The sequence below is a fragment of the Notechis scutatus genome, chromosome 4 (assembly GCF_049901735.1).
Source record: "Notechis scutatus isolate UNSWTSFEM ecotype Mainland chromosome 4, rNotScu1.2, whole genome shotgun sequence".
Classification (NCBI taxonomy): domain Eukaryota; kingdom Metazoa; phylum Chordata; class Lepidosauria; order Squamata; family Elapidae; genus Notechis; species Notechis scutatus.
The window spans coordinates 88326257-88340622 of NC_142012.1; the positions used below are offsets into that span (position 1 = coordinate 88326257).

At 42.1% G+C, this 14366-nt stretch overlaps 1 protein-coding gene across 2 annotated transcripts; it reads left to right on the plus strand.

Moving 5' to 3' along the window:
• Window positions 1-46: 46 nt before the first annotated feature.
• On the plus strand, window positions 47-13832 carry KIFBP (kinesin family binding protein). 2 transcript variants are annotated; one of them, XM_087964064.1, is made up of 7 exons: window positions 47-376; window positions 5451-5549; window positions 7603-7679; window positions 7760-7943; window positions 9105-9189; window positions 10224-10333; window positions 12442-13832. In XM_087964064.1, exons 1-7 carry the CDS (start codon window positions 293-295, stop codon window positions 13318-13320), a joined length of 1518 nt encoding a protein of 505 aa, XP_087820190.1. In that variant the 5' UTR covers window positions 47-292; the 3' UTR covers window positions 13321-13832. The 2 variants fall into 2 exon arrangements, with proteins under 2 accessions (XP_087820190.1, XP_026528605.2); XM_026672820.2 differs by lacking the exon at window positions 47-376 and adding an exon at window positions 2985-3538.
• Window positions 13833-14366: the final 534 nt, after the last annotated feature.

A 14366-nucleotide genomic window follows, 5' to 3' on the forward strand; every position in this document is an offset into this window, starting at 1 on the left:
ACTTGTTCCGCGGACCGGTGGTTGGGGACCCCTGGTGTAAGGACAGTAACAGAATGATTCTTTTCTTGCCCATAATAGTGTTCTGAAAGGAAGAAAATGTAGGGGAACTCCCCATGTAATGGATTTGGAGATAAAGTGCTTGCAAGCTCTATTTATGTCTCCTACGACAGTGGTCGCCAACTGCTGGGCTGGAAGAAAATTTTGGTGATCCGCAGAGAAATATCCTCCCCAAAGCACCCCCCCAAAAGCAATTAATCCAGGCTGCGCGGGAACACAATGCTGCGCCTCCCACATGGCCCGCCCACCTGCTGGCCCCCACCCTTTAGCCGAGTGCAAATCTTACCTCGAGTACAGCCATGCAAGCTGGAACTGGAAGGTAAGACCAACAGCAGGGGAGGGAAATCCTCCCCAGGGTGTGGCTTGCTGACGTTGATGGGAAAGTTGGTCCCATATTCCAGAGCTGCAGTAGTCACAGGACTGGCCCTTTGGTCATCCTGGAGCAGCTCTTCCAGTCCATGGCAGGCTGGTGCACCTGGGTGGAGGAGCAGCTGCTCCGGGACGACCAAAGGGCCAGTCTTGTGACTACTGCAGCTCTGGAATATGGGACCAGCCTGTGGTGGGGTTGGAAATCTCCGCCCTAGCGGGTGGCACGTGTAATGTGCAAATTTGCAGGTGGTGCAACGTGCAAAAAGCAGCACAGCCCTCACCGGCCATGATTAGTGGTCCGCAGGACTTAAAATTATGAGTTTGGTGGTCCCTGAGGTCCAAAAGGTTGGTGACCCTGTCCTACGGTATTCAAACTTGTGGGCACAATTCTTTCTAGTTACTGAGCTGTTGAAGTTTAGTCTAAGAACAAACTAGATCTTGCAAGCCTGGAGTTGACTTGTTTTACAGAAGTAAGATTTTAAGGTTAATCCCCTGAAATCATAAATTGTCATCTTGATCTTTTTCTGCCATTTAAGATTGTTTTACAAAGCTTTTTTTAAAAAAAAGATTTGTAGCATGTGTTCTGGATACGTCACAATTGGACCAGCTCTGGTCATGATGGCATACATGGAATGCTAAGCTGCCCCTATTTGGAAATCCTCAATATGGACATGGACATAACCAAGGTAGATGGGTAGGAGAGTCCACTATTGTCACGGAGGCAAGCTTGGGAAGGCAGACTTACGCAATGGAATATATAGTAACTCAAAGCACATACAAAAGTCTCAAAATGCCAGATTATCAGATGGTGCTAAACTGGCTGGTGAGATTTCTGGCAGTCAGTCCATCAAGTTGTTAAGAAACACTGTTCTATACCATTTTTTTTTCAACTTCAGCCACTTTCTGATGCGCAGACTTGGGCTGCTCCTCCCCCATGTACAGCAAGAGTTCTATGGGTGTTTATTCAAAAACCCCCCAAACTGGTCCTAACATTGCACAGGTCCAGATTCCAAGCTCAGCAGGGCAAGAGTCCCTGCATGAACCAAGTCCCAACAGGCACCCACAAAGCAGTCCAGGAGTCAAAACAGGTCAGGATACATGGCACAAGCACACAAGGCACAGAACTGGGCACATTGCTCCAGCAACACTCAAGTCCTCAGGGCGGAATTAAGTAGGGACCCCGCGCAGCCCTTCATGAGAGGTGAAGTTGCCTACTCACGAGTAGTCTAGCTCAGTGGTCCCCAACCTTTTTGTACCAGGGACCGGTTTCAAGCAGAAACATTTTTCAAGGACCGGGGGAGAGAATCCGAGTTTGGTAGTTTTGCTTGCAGACGTTTCATTACCTGACTAGGTAACATCTGATGTTGTTACCTAGTCGGGTAATAAAACGCGTCTGCCAGCAAACCACCAAGTTCAGGGAGCGCCTCGGCCCTGCCTCCTCAGCCCCATCCCTCAGGTGTCTCCCTCCCTCCCTCCCTCAGGTGTCTGCCTCGTTCTCTCTCAGTCACTCTATCGCTCCTCCAGCAGCCCAAGAAGCCGGGGGTGGTGGTGGCTTTCTGCGCCGCCACAGCTTCCCGAGCGCCCGCTCACCCCACCGCCCGCCCGCCCGCTCGCCAGTTCAATCCACAGTGCTCCGTTCTACACTGCCTGCCTGCCTTCTTCGTTTCGGAGCAGCTTCGCTGATAAAAGAGGCGAATAGTTATTATTCTCAGCCGAAGCTGCTCCCAAACAACCAGACAGGCAGGCAGGCAGGCAGAACAGAGCACTGTGGATTGAACCGCGAGCGAGCGGGCGGGGTGGGGTGAAACGGGCGCTTCGGGAAGCTGCGGCGACAGGAAAAGGCCCCCGGCTTCTTTGAAGCAGTTTCTTCCTGGGCTGGTGGAGGAGCGAGAAAGCGACTGAGAGAGCTGACCCAGAGAGAAGGACAGGCTTCGGTTGCTTCCTCCTCCCCTTCTTTCATTTGTGTCCTTGATCCCCGATCCCAGCAGCATTCACCGAAGGCGAAGAAAGCCGCCATTTTTTAATATATTTTTTCTTTGCGGCCCGGTAAAGAGTGCTCCACGGCCGGCACCGGTCCGCTGCCCGGTGTTTGGGGACCCCTGGTCTAGCTGACCTGCATTGTGTCTGCATGCTCTAAGTCAGGGGTTTCCAACCTTGGCCACTTTTAAGACTTGTGGACTTCAATTCCCAGAATTCCTCAGCCAGCTTTGCTGGCTGAGGAATTCTGGGAGCTGAAGTCCACAAGTCTTAAAAGTGGCCAAGGTTAGAGACCAAGTGACCTTGATCAGAAGGAGCTGTGGACTCCACCTCATTGCTAAAGGGCGGGCAGCTTGCTCCCAGTCCTAACCTGGAGCCTCCTGGCTTTGCTGGCTGGGGAATTGTGGGAGTTGAAGTCCTCCAGGCTTAAGGTTGGAGACCCCTGTTGTAGATGAGACGAAGGTGCTTCTCTCGTTAGAATCCGAGGTTGCCCAGCGACCGTTGCCACGAGCAACCCCCTCCCCCCCCACCGCGGCGGAGCTTCCATTTTGACTGAGGGAAGACAGCCGCGTGAACGAACGTTGCGCTCGGCGCATGCGGACTATTGAAGAGAGCGCCGAGCGGGAGGAGGAGGAGGGGGGAGGGGTCCAGCGACGCCCGCCGAGGAGCAGCTTGCGAGCGGCGTCCCTCGGAGAAAGCAGCGCCGAGCGGGCAAATGGCGGCGGCGGCGGCGGCGGCCGAGTGGGCCTCGCTCTGCGCCACTTTCCGCAGCGCCCTCAACCTCTCCTACGTGGAGTCCAAGAAGGACCCGGACACCGAGCCCTACCGCTCCAAGTATAGCGCGCGGGAGCTGCTCGAAGGCCTCAAGCAGCTGCTCGGCGCCGGGGAGGCCGAAGTAGCCCGCGGCCCTGGCGAGGAAGAGGAGGCGTCGTCGTCGTCGTCGTCCGAGGGCGAGCAGCAGCGGCGGCGGCGGCGACGCGCGTTGCGGCTGGCCGTGGTCGAATACGAGCTGGGCGTGAACCACACCGACACCCAGGAGTGCTCTGCCGGCGAGGAGCACCTGGCGAAGTGCCTGCAGCTGCTGGAGCGGCACCGCCTCTCCCGCGACTGCGTCTCCCTCTACATCCAGGCCCAGGTGCAGGGCGCCCCTATACCCACCTATCCCCCTCAGCAGGAGCCTGCCTCGCCCGTCGGAAGCGGATGGGAGCGCCGCCCGGCGCACCTGGGGAAGGCCGCCAAGGCATCGGCAGCACGGGGGGCGGGGGGAGAAGAGGCAGGCGGGCATAGGACAAAGCTGGGCGGCGTTGCTTCGTTTGGGATCAGGGGGGTCATCCTCAAACTTGACAGCTTTAAAGACTTTTGTGGACTTCAGCTCCCAGAATTCCTCCTCTGGTCATATTAAGCTCAGGGATTCTGGGAGTTGAAGTCCGCAAAAGTCTTTAAAGCTGTCAAGTTTGAAGACCTTTGGTTTGGGAAGGGAAAAAAGGGGGTGCTAGGATGGGAAGGGTGGAATCTGTCATCGGAGCAGAGCATCCAATATATCAGGGCCCCCCAAAACTTGGCAACTTTAAGGCTTGTGGACTTCAACTTCCAGAAGGCTGGAGAATTCTGGGAGTTGAAGTCCACAGGTCTTAAAGTTGCCAAGTTTGGAGACACCTTCTACCATATACAGTAAGACGGGTTGAAGGTGTTATATTCTGCAAGCTTTTCCCTTTTAGCCAGCCAGCTCGGATCCAGGAATTCGGGCTGCTTTTCCGTGAATGGACTAACTTCCAGAATTTCCCCCAATGAGTTGAGTTTTTGAAGTCCGGAGGAGTGTGCCATATCGAGGACGCTGGGTTGGCCCTTATGCGTTTGTGTGTGTAGTTTCTAGGACTTAAAAAAAAATAACTTCAGTTGACAAAAGGCTGTGCTGGACAGTGAAAGTTTGGAGAGTTGAGTAATAATAAGACTTGAGTCTGTATGAGCCTGGTCATGGCAGAATATTGCAATCTGGATGGTGTTTCAGTGTTGACAGGTTGATCATTTTCACCGTTTGGTGATCTGTTGCAAGCTTTGATCAGACTGCAGTATTACCTGATCGATTCCTCAAAGAGCTTTGGAATTTGCTAATGAGAGACCCAGTGAAAGGAGTTGGCTCCTTTGCATCTTTCACAAGTCAGAATAAGAATGTTACCATTTAGAATGATTTCCCCCCTATTTCATACTGGAAGCCTGCAAAAGAAATAACTATTTTAGGCAATACAAGAATTGGATGGAGTTGGGTGGGGGAATGGTAACAGTCTAGTGCAGAAGTCTCCAAACTTGGCAACTTTAAGACTTGTGGACTTCAACTTCCAGAATTCTCCAGCCAGCATAGCATAGAGTTGAAGTCCACAAGTGTTAAAGTTGCCAAGTTTGGGGACCCCTGGATGCTGTGTCTCTGTTGTCATTAATTCTGTGTTTGTGTTAGTCATCAAGGAAATTCAGCTGTTCTATCTAGCATATCGGCAGTAGACTGGCACCATACATATTGCTCTGTTGGAAGCAGGCATCATTTCTATCCACAGCTTAGGAATATCCTGTGCTGTTGAAGTCAAGAGTTGAATGCCTGTTCAGTTATTCATTGGATCACTCTGGGCAGTCAGGAATTTTATGCATTACATTATTAAAAATTCCTTTATTTTGGTATTTCCTGCCAAATAACATTGAGCAATAGGAGCCATTGTTAGTAACGTCCTGTTTAAATTATGAGTCCAGCTACCCAATATTTTCTTTAAAATTATAGAATTGAAAATAATATCTAATGCAATATTTTAGATCATTTTGACTGCTCCTAGCAGGTAAAATGGACATTTACAACTTGTTTCCTAGGAGTTGCTCCTGAATAAAGCATGAAATGTTTCCAGTACTTGAAATGATTCTAGTATTTCTGTTTAGTGCAGTTCATATAGTATTTGTTTCTGAAATGACCCCATATAATTCCTATGCAATTTCAGTTTTAGGTTATCTATTTGGTGCCATTTGTCATTTAAAAAAATAACCCATTTGTTCCTCATGTTTTGTAGAATAATCTGGGCATCCTCTGGTCAGAAAGAAATGACATTAAAACAGCACAGACTTATCTGGAATCTGCAGAGGCTTTATATAATCAGTACATGAAAGAGGTAATATGTGAATCAGTTTACTTCATAATTTTGTGGTATTCCTTGGATACCTATGTGGATGATTGAGTTTTCTGAGAAAATGCGCGCAAGGATTTTAAAAGATTTTCCTCTTACGTGTCATGCATTTGAAAATTGATAGCTAAATCTAGCTGAGGTATCAAATGTTTCAGTTGCAAAAAATATTGGCATTTAAGCATCAGCCCCAAAAAATGCTTAGAATATTAGCATCAGTGCAACATTAAATTGTATTAACATTTAAAACATTTTAGCTATTAAAGCATTTCCAAAACAATCTTGCCATAACTTCTGTTAGTTTTACTAGTTGTACTGAAATATTATAGTAAGAGTATTGTTGTGTGGCTAATAATGCTACAAAGAACAATCAAATTTCATTGTTTGTTTTTATAAAGCACCTTCTAATGGGCCAGACTCATCATGCATTACAATCAGTTGATTTTGTTCTATTGTTGCATTAGCACAATGGACCTATTGTTATAGCCATCTTTGGCTCTATTTATATATGGAGCTACCCCAGGAGACATTTTCAGACATATTTTAATGAATTATAACAGAAAATTGGTGAATGAATGCATATGAATGTAGAAAATATTTCACTTGGTTTGTGTTATTGTTCAGTTCTTATGTAACTGAATTTTCTTTCAACTAGAAATAACATCCAGTTCTTCAACTATAGTTTTAATGGGTTCTCTGCCAAGCTCCATCTTTTAGTTGAGTTTACTCAATGGTCTTTTCCATACCAGATCTGCTGTTATCTTTTATGTCATTCCACTGCATAGAAGTGTATCCAAGTTCTACAGGATCGTATCTGATTGGATGCTCCCTAGCAGAGGTTAAAAAAGCATTTCATTTGGAACTTTCTGATTATCTTTTGATTTACAAGTGTTTGGCCTGCCTTTCATTTTGGTGGATTATTAAGCCATGTACTTTAATAAAAATTATATCACTCAACTCCTCAGTTACAGGTAGTCCTTGACTTACAACAGTTCATTTAGTGACCGTTCACAGTTACAATGGCATTGAAAAAAGTGGCATGATTGTTTTTTACACTTATGACCGATGCAGCATCCCCATAGTAGGTGATCAAAATTCAGATGTTTGACAACTGACTAATATTTATGACGGTTGCAGTGTCCTGGCATGTGATCATCTTTTGCAGCCTGACAGAATGGGGAAGCCAGATTCATTTTGCAATCTTGTTACTAACTTAACTGCAGTGATTCACTTAACAACTGTTTCAAGAAAGGTCATAAAATAGCAACAGCACTTAGATTTATATATGCTTTACAATGCTTTTTTTGTTTTGCAAAAAAGGGAGTAAAACTCACTTAAAACTGTCTTACTTAACAATGGAAATTTGGGGTTCAATTGTGGTTGTAAGTCGAGGACTACCTGTAAAGTATTGGAATGCAGCAACCCAACTTCTTTTTAAGCCTGTAGATTATGTAGGATCAAGAAGGAATTCTTGTAAACAAGATTATGCTTGATGTTAATGTTTTGCTTTTAAGTACACCAATTTTTAAGTTATTTTTATTAAGGGCAGAAAATGTCATGTGCATGTTGATCTCTCTGGGTGCTAGATTACCTGTCCTTGATTTTAAAATGTTACCTTTCAATCAGTTCTCTCGTTGGAATAAGGAAGACAGAATATATGTTAAATCTATGTGACTAGCAGCATATGCTATGCAATAAAGCTCAGTGATCTGGATGTGTAGCAGAGGCAGTGTTGTTGTTTTTATCTTTCTTATTTTTTTTAATTGCTTTGTGTTTTGGTTGGTGCCTTTAACTTGTTAGCTGCCCAGGGTCATGAATTTGAGTTAGGCAGTCATATAAATTGAAATATTTTTTTCTCCTCAAGAGAAACAATTTAATTGACTTTAATTTCTGCTATTTGATTTTGTTTATACATTTGGAATGATTCCTTAAGAGTGTTTCCTAGTTCTGAACAGGTTTTGCTGTAGTACCCAAATGCAGCCAGCAGAGGGAGCACACGTTTGCTATATGTGTTACCTTCAGCACATGCTGTGTTTTGCAGAATGGGAATCCTCCATTTGATTCCAGCGAGCACTTCATGACAGAAGAGACACTCTCAGACCAAGAGCGATCAAAAAGGTGGGTGAACTAAAACATAAAATGGAAGTTGGTAAACAAGTTTATTTCATATCGTTAAAACTAAGACATTGTTTCCCCAGGTTTGAGAAAGTCTATACTCATACACTGTATTATCTGGCCCAAGTCTACCAACATCTGGAAATGACTGAGAAAGCTGCACAATATTGCCACACCACTCTCAAACGGCAGCTTGAGTATAGTGGTTACTACCCAATAGAATGGGCTCTCAATGCAGCCATTTTGTCTCAATATTATCTCACCAAGGTAATTATTTCAATATTTTCTTCCGTATGTCTCATTTGTTAAAATATTAAAAGGATGATGCTTATTGGCAGGCATTAGATTCCGTATGGACTCACCTGGTTGACTGGATTGCTATTAAAATTATTTTGTCAAGCAAATAGACAAAATAATTTCAGTTATATAACTTGTTTTCCTACATTTGATCAAGACTGGATCAGTAATGCATAATAATTAGACATATTCAGTAAGAGTAGCTATGAAATCTCAAAATAAGTTTGGTACTGTTTTTATTCATTTTTATTTGTTGAGAAGGAGTTTCCTTCAGCCTTGGGCACATTTGCTTACTATTAAATTGACAAATATTAAAAGATACATCAGTGTAGTGAGTTTTATTTTAAGACTATGATATAAAATAAATGTACATATTTATGTCCACATAGCCTTAAGCACAGATCAGTAAAATATTGGTACAGAAATTATCTCTAATTTTAGGATTCGGGAAGCGTGTTTTATCTCCCAAAAGATAGAGAAGGGAACTAGAGGATATAATTCTTGCTGACATAAATAGATGAAATAATAGTCTTGTCCAACTCTCTTATTCTGTATACTGTTATATACACTTCCCTTGACAAAAATGACTGCAAGTTGCCCACGTTCACATATGGTGCCCCTTCTATGATGCCTTGATTGCACCAATGATTTCCAAAGAAGAGGGCCATGCAGATTGGGTGTATTATTTTTAAGGGACACTTACAAGTCAGGTGGCCAATTTTTTTACCAGGTCAAACAGCTGTGCAAAACTTTTTAATTAGACCTGCTGTTTTATTCTCCCATTATGTTTTCCTTTCTTAGGATCTAATTGTTGTATTAAACCATTCTTTTACTATATTTTTATTGTAAAGGCTGGTCAAAGACTAATCAAAGACCATAATAAAGATACTTGGCAAAACTGCTATGCCTTTTTAGAGTTTCTGGCTTTCACTATATAAGTGAAAGTTATGCTCAATAACGTCTAAGTAGCAAAAGTTGGTGGTGACAATCATGTAAGTACTTTTTCATTTTTGATTAAGCCATATAGGAGGTCATCTAATTTCAGAACACTAATATTTAAGAGTTTTACACTTAAATGAAATCTATGTATTATGGTCCAGAAACAAGCCCAGTTATATCGTTTCCCTACAGCAATGTTTCATGGAATCCAGGCATTGTTTAGCAGCTGCCAGTGTCATCATTGGCCAAGCTGGACAGATGCCATCTGCAGAAGACAGTAAGTAACCTCATTCCAGTTTCAACTGGGGTGATATTGATTTTGGCTTAGTGTCAATGCTAAATGCCTTGCTTTCTTTTCATGATTTCAGTCATTGTTCCCCTTCATCTCTGTCTGTAATCCAATCAGTCTCACTATCCAGTTGATTTTTGTAAGATTAAAATGAGGCTTCAGTTCAGGAAAAAAAAGTAAAAATAACTCTTTCCTTTTACCAAACTAGAATTTCTACAGATAGCTTATAAATGTTTTTGCCCCTACTGTTTCTCTTGCATCAGCCAGTAGGAGTAAAAACGGTCAGAGAGAAGAGTAGCAGCTTGAGAGGAAATTTCACCAGGCCTGCTCTTGTAGCGGCCATTTCCTCTGAAATCTTCCATGGCCCAGAGATTAAGTAACAGGATAATGTCTGAGGTGAGGGGAAACTTATACTGTATATGTTTTTGACTACCCCTAGTAATTTTTATATTATTTTAAATGTTCAGGTACATTGAGAAGGTTGGTTTATAAGTACTCCAAATAAAACTTTATTTTCAACATTATGCTTATACCATTGTGAAGGTTTTGACGTGGATTTAGGCTACTGCCGTGCTAATGCTAAGAGGGAAATGGCTTTGCTATTTTGCCTTTAGTTTAGGCAGAAGGAAGGAAGAAAACATTTGATAGGTTCTTTTGTGAGTATAATCTATGTTTGCAATACACTCCTTTTATTTTTTTTTACTTGGAGGAATGTTGATGTAGACATTGATTTAAATTATTTTAATCCTATTAGGAAAACTATGTTTCATTTCTAAATTATGTTTATATCCTGCCTTTCCCAAATGGAAATTAGCAGAGCCAAGGAAGTGTCATGAAATTGATCAATGTTAGTAGCTTCAGAATCAGATAATTGGCTACGTAATCAGCCTTTCTTTATAATTGTTGTATAGCTATTAAGAATAAAAGTTGGGATTGTGAAATTATAACTTGTTCTTTTCTTGAGAAACTCTTCCAGGTCTAGTTGGGGGCTAGCTTAACATATGCTATATTTTTAAAATCAGATGAATCAGAACAAGACCAGCAAGATCTTCGACAGAAAAAGGCTGAAATCGCGAGATGTTGGATTAAATACTGTTTGAACCTGTTACAGGGGGCCCGAAAGCTGCTTGAGGTATGCAAGGGAACATAGGCAAATAACTGTGATTTGTTGCTGTTTACAGTTTATTGTTGTAACTATAACCCTAAATACTTACACATCTCCTACTGAAATTGAGTAGAGTAATTTCTCCTAGAGAAATTGAGCAGCAAGAGAGGGAGCCTATTTTATCCTAGCCCTCGATTACTTTAAGATTAATTTTCAGTAGCAGTTCTGTACTAGTGTGTGGATCAGGACAAAGGTCACCATACTATAAAAAAGGTGGTAAGACTCAAGAAAAAGTGCAGAGAAGAGCAACCAGGATGATTAGGGGACTGGAGGCTAAAACATATGAAGAAAGATTATAGGAACTGGTCTTGGCTAGTCTAGTGAAGAGAAGGATCAGGGGAGACAGGATAGCAGTCTTCCAATACTTGAGGGGCTGCCACAGAGAGGAAGGGGTCAAGCTATTTTCTAAAGCCCCTGAAGGCCAGACAAGGAACAATAGATGGAAACTGAACAAGGAGAGATTTAACCTGGAAATAAGGAGAAACTTTCTGACAGTGAGAACAATCAACCAATGGAACAGAAGTTGCCCTCGGAAGTTGTGGGAGCGCCATCACTTGAGACCTTCAAGAAGAGATTGGACTGCCATTTGTCAGAAATGGTGTAGGGTCTCCTGCTTGGGTGGGTGGGGGTAGTTTTTCTCAAATATGAAGCTTATTCTCATATCTTACATGCATATTAATTTACAAACATATCATTCAAAACTCTTCCCCACCCCCACGCAGCAGCAGCCATTACAAAAAAAAGCCTGTATGCTGTGGGATGAGATATCAGTGGAGCAGAAGTGAATGTTAGGTTTTTTTAAAAGAGGAGGGGGAAATCCTATGAGTTTCCTTGAGGGGCTTGTTCCAAGCCTAATGTCTCAGGCGGACGATAAGAAAGGGAGGCAATGGGCCAGTTTGGGATGCTTGTAAGCCACAAATTGCTCATCCCCAAAGTATCTGCTACATCTACAAAGATAGGAGCTGGTTGTTAGGTTCTAAATGTGACGTATAAAAGCACACTTAAAAGGCTTCTGTTTCCGTAACAACACTCTTTAATTGTGTGTCTGTCAACTGTAAGTACAAAAAAGGCAGCATTGAGTACAGTTAAAAGAAAAATATACGAATGTGTAATGGTAGATTTTGCCCATTCTATTATTTTTTAGTTTAAAGAGATGTTTTACATTATTTTTGCTTTCACCCTAATAATTAGTCACAGTTTCTTCATGGAGTATTATGCTTAGCTGTTTCTGTGTCTAAATATGCATCTTAGAAATTGAAAAAGGAGCCTCGTGCAGAACCTAAAGGGCTGTGCGATTGTTTAACTGTGCTATGTGCCTCTAAAGCAGCAAACCCCTCTTAGCAAAAGTAATGCTTTCCTGGCTATGTTTGTACAGAATGGTAATGCAACCATTACCATACTAACTCACACTGCTTGGATTGTTTTCCTGGCTCCTCCTGATATCAGGCTTAGCCAACAACCGCTCCCTCTGTGAATTGTTTCCCAAGTCAGATAAAAGAAGCATTTTGGATTATTTCTGTTGAAAGATTGGAAAAGAATCGTCTGAATATTTAGTATATACAACACAAGAAGCAAATTGTGACTACAAGTGGAATCAGGGCACAACCAAATCAGCAGGCATTAAGCAGGATTCATTCATAGTGGTCTGTTCTTTTCAGGCAAGATGGATACTTGTCAGGCTACCAAATGTATTTCCAGGTATCTTGGCAGATGTGAATACGTCAGCTGAAGTGCACTGCTTTATAAGACTTTCCTTTAGATATAATTCTAGTTTTAATTCATCTATTTTAGTTGTAATATACGGCAATTCAAGTGAAGTTGAGAATAGTTTGTAATACATAAAGAATTGTTGCACAGCTTAGCTGTAGATTCTTTCAAATTGCAAATGAAAGGATAGGAAACTCACTGTGAGGAAGAGAAGAAAAAAAATGTTGGAACTAGTCCAATTGAAGTGATAAACAATTGGAGTGGTCTTTGTCATACCCAAAATTTAGAGCTGTTCTTACATGAGGAATGAATTCATCAGTTCTGTGACATTCAAGCCATTATTTAAAAATCAATTCTGCTGATTTTAGGACAACATTGGTGAGCTGGACCCAGACAGGCAAGTGGAACTGAAAGCCCAGCAGGAAAAAGAGGAGGATGAGAAGGAAAAAGAAAGAAAGAAGGCTGTTCTCTTTGGAACTAGTGATTTGTGTGATTCTATTTTGGCCATGGAAGAGAAAGTGAGTTGTGTGTTTTCATTAGACTTCAAAGAAGCCAGAGAAGTCTTCTTAGTAGGTCAGAACTATGTCAATGAAGCAAAGGAGTTCTTTCAGGTAGATGGGTATGTCACTGATCACATTGAAATTGTCCAAGACCACAGTGCTTTATTTAAAGTGCTGGCTTTCTTTGAAGAAGATTTTGAGAGGCGTTGCAAGATGCACAAGCGTAGGATCGATATGCTGGAGCCACTGTACTCAGGCTTAAATCCTCAGTATTATCTGCTGCTCTGTAGGCAACTTCAGTTTGAATTGGCAGATACCTATTATGAGATGATGGATTTAAAAGTGGCCATTGGCAATAAACTAGAAGAGCTTGACTCCCACACAATAAAGAAAATAAATTCACTTGCTCAGATGGCAATGAAATTCTATGAACTCTTCTTAGATTCACTGAGGAACCCGGATAAGATCTTCCCAGAGACCCTTGAGGAAGATGTGCTACGCCCTGCAATGGTGGCCAAATTCCATATTGCGCGCCTTTATGGCAAGCTGATTACTGCAGATGGCAAAAAGCAGTTGGAGAATATGCAGACCTCCTTGGAATATTACTCATTTCTAGTAGATTATTGTGAGAAGCACCCAGATGCAGTCCAAGCTATTGAAACCGAGCTAGAACTGAGTAAAGAAATGGTTGGTCTTCTTCCAGCCAGAATGGAAAGGCTAAAAGCAAAGCTTTCAACTTTCCCATAACTTCTTTTATTTCCATGGCAATGTGCAATATTAATATGATGTCTGTCTAAAGAGAGAGTGTCCCTTTTGACAGTTTTCTTGTAGTAATTGAACACCTTTTCTTGCAAATACCTGCTGTGACAGGCAGCATGGAACCTGTTTCAGGCTGAAAACTGTCCAGTGTAGTTGCTCTCCCACACTTAAATATACAGTGAGTGGTGAACTGATGCTCGGTATTATTTGCACCCCTCTGACATGCAAGCCTTCCTGCCTTATATTTTTCTCCTTCTACTGCATGGCCAGTTTCCAGCTGCAGTGTTGTTTTCCAGCTATTTCCTATACTAGGGAACGTTTTGTACAGTCCTAGCTATCACGATAATCTAGGCACTTGGCTGTGTGGCACTGATCCAGATTTAGATTTATCTTTTAAGATTTTTGTTAACAAATCACTAATTTAATTGTGTCATTTTTGTATATGTTGTCCTTCTATCTCCTTTTAGAGGAATCCATAAATAAACATATTTGATGGCAAATTCTCTTGGCATCATTTTTTGGCGAATTAATCTGTCACAGCGGTGGAAACTGTCTTTTAATTTCTTCTTCTTTTAATGTTCTCTTCAACTATAGGTTGGGGTCTTTTTTCACTGTGCCCTAAAATTTACAAAGGTTCATTTGTTCTCATTTTGCATAATTCTAGCCATGGGAAAGATATTTAAAGAAGGAGGAAGCGAGAGAAAGCGATTGGAAAAAAAAACTCACCTTAATTCCTCAGGAATCTCAATTGATAAACCCTCCCAATACTGGAGAGAAAAGTGGAGTATAGAGTTTTACGTTGTGTAGCTACATTTCAAGTTAGAATATTTCCCACATATTTAAAGCCTCTTCTATACATTAGAAGTGATATATACTCCAATTCTTCAAGTAATTGATATTAGTGCTCAAGTGCTTGTATTGCATAATGTCTGAATGTGCTAAAGTTAAGAGTAATAGATTCTTAGCCCATAATGCAAACATCCTGGGGATATACAAGCTTGATTAACTAATATAAATGGACTGGAAGATTCTAT

Excerpts from the sequence above, each read along its gene's own strand:
- KIFBP (XM_026672820.2), top strand. The coding sequence starts at position 3,119 with ATGGCGGCGGCGGCGGCGGCGGCCGAGTGGGCCTCGCTCTGCGCCACT. Across the intron at positions 7,680-7,759 it reads GACCAAGAGCGATCAAAAAG|GTTTGAGAAAGTCTATACTC; the intron begins GTGGGTGAACTA and ends TTGTTTCCCCAG. Across the intron at positions 7,944-9,104 it reads CTCAATATTATCTCACCAAG|CAATGTTTCATGGAATCCAG; the intron begins GTAATTATTTCA and ends GTTTCCCTACAG.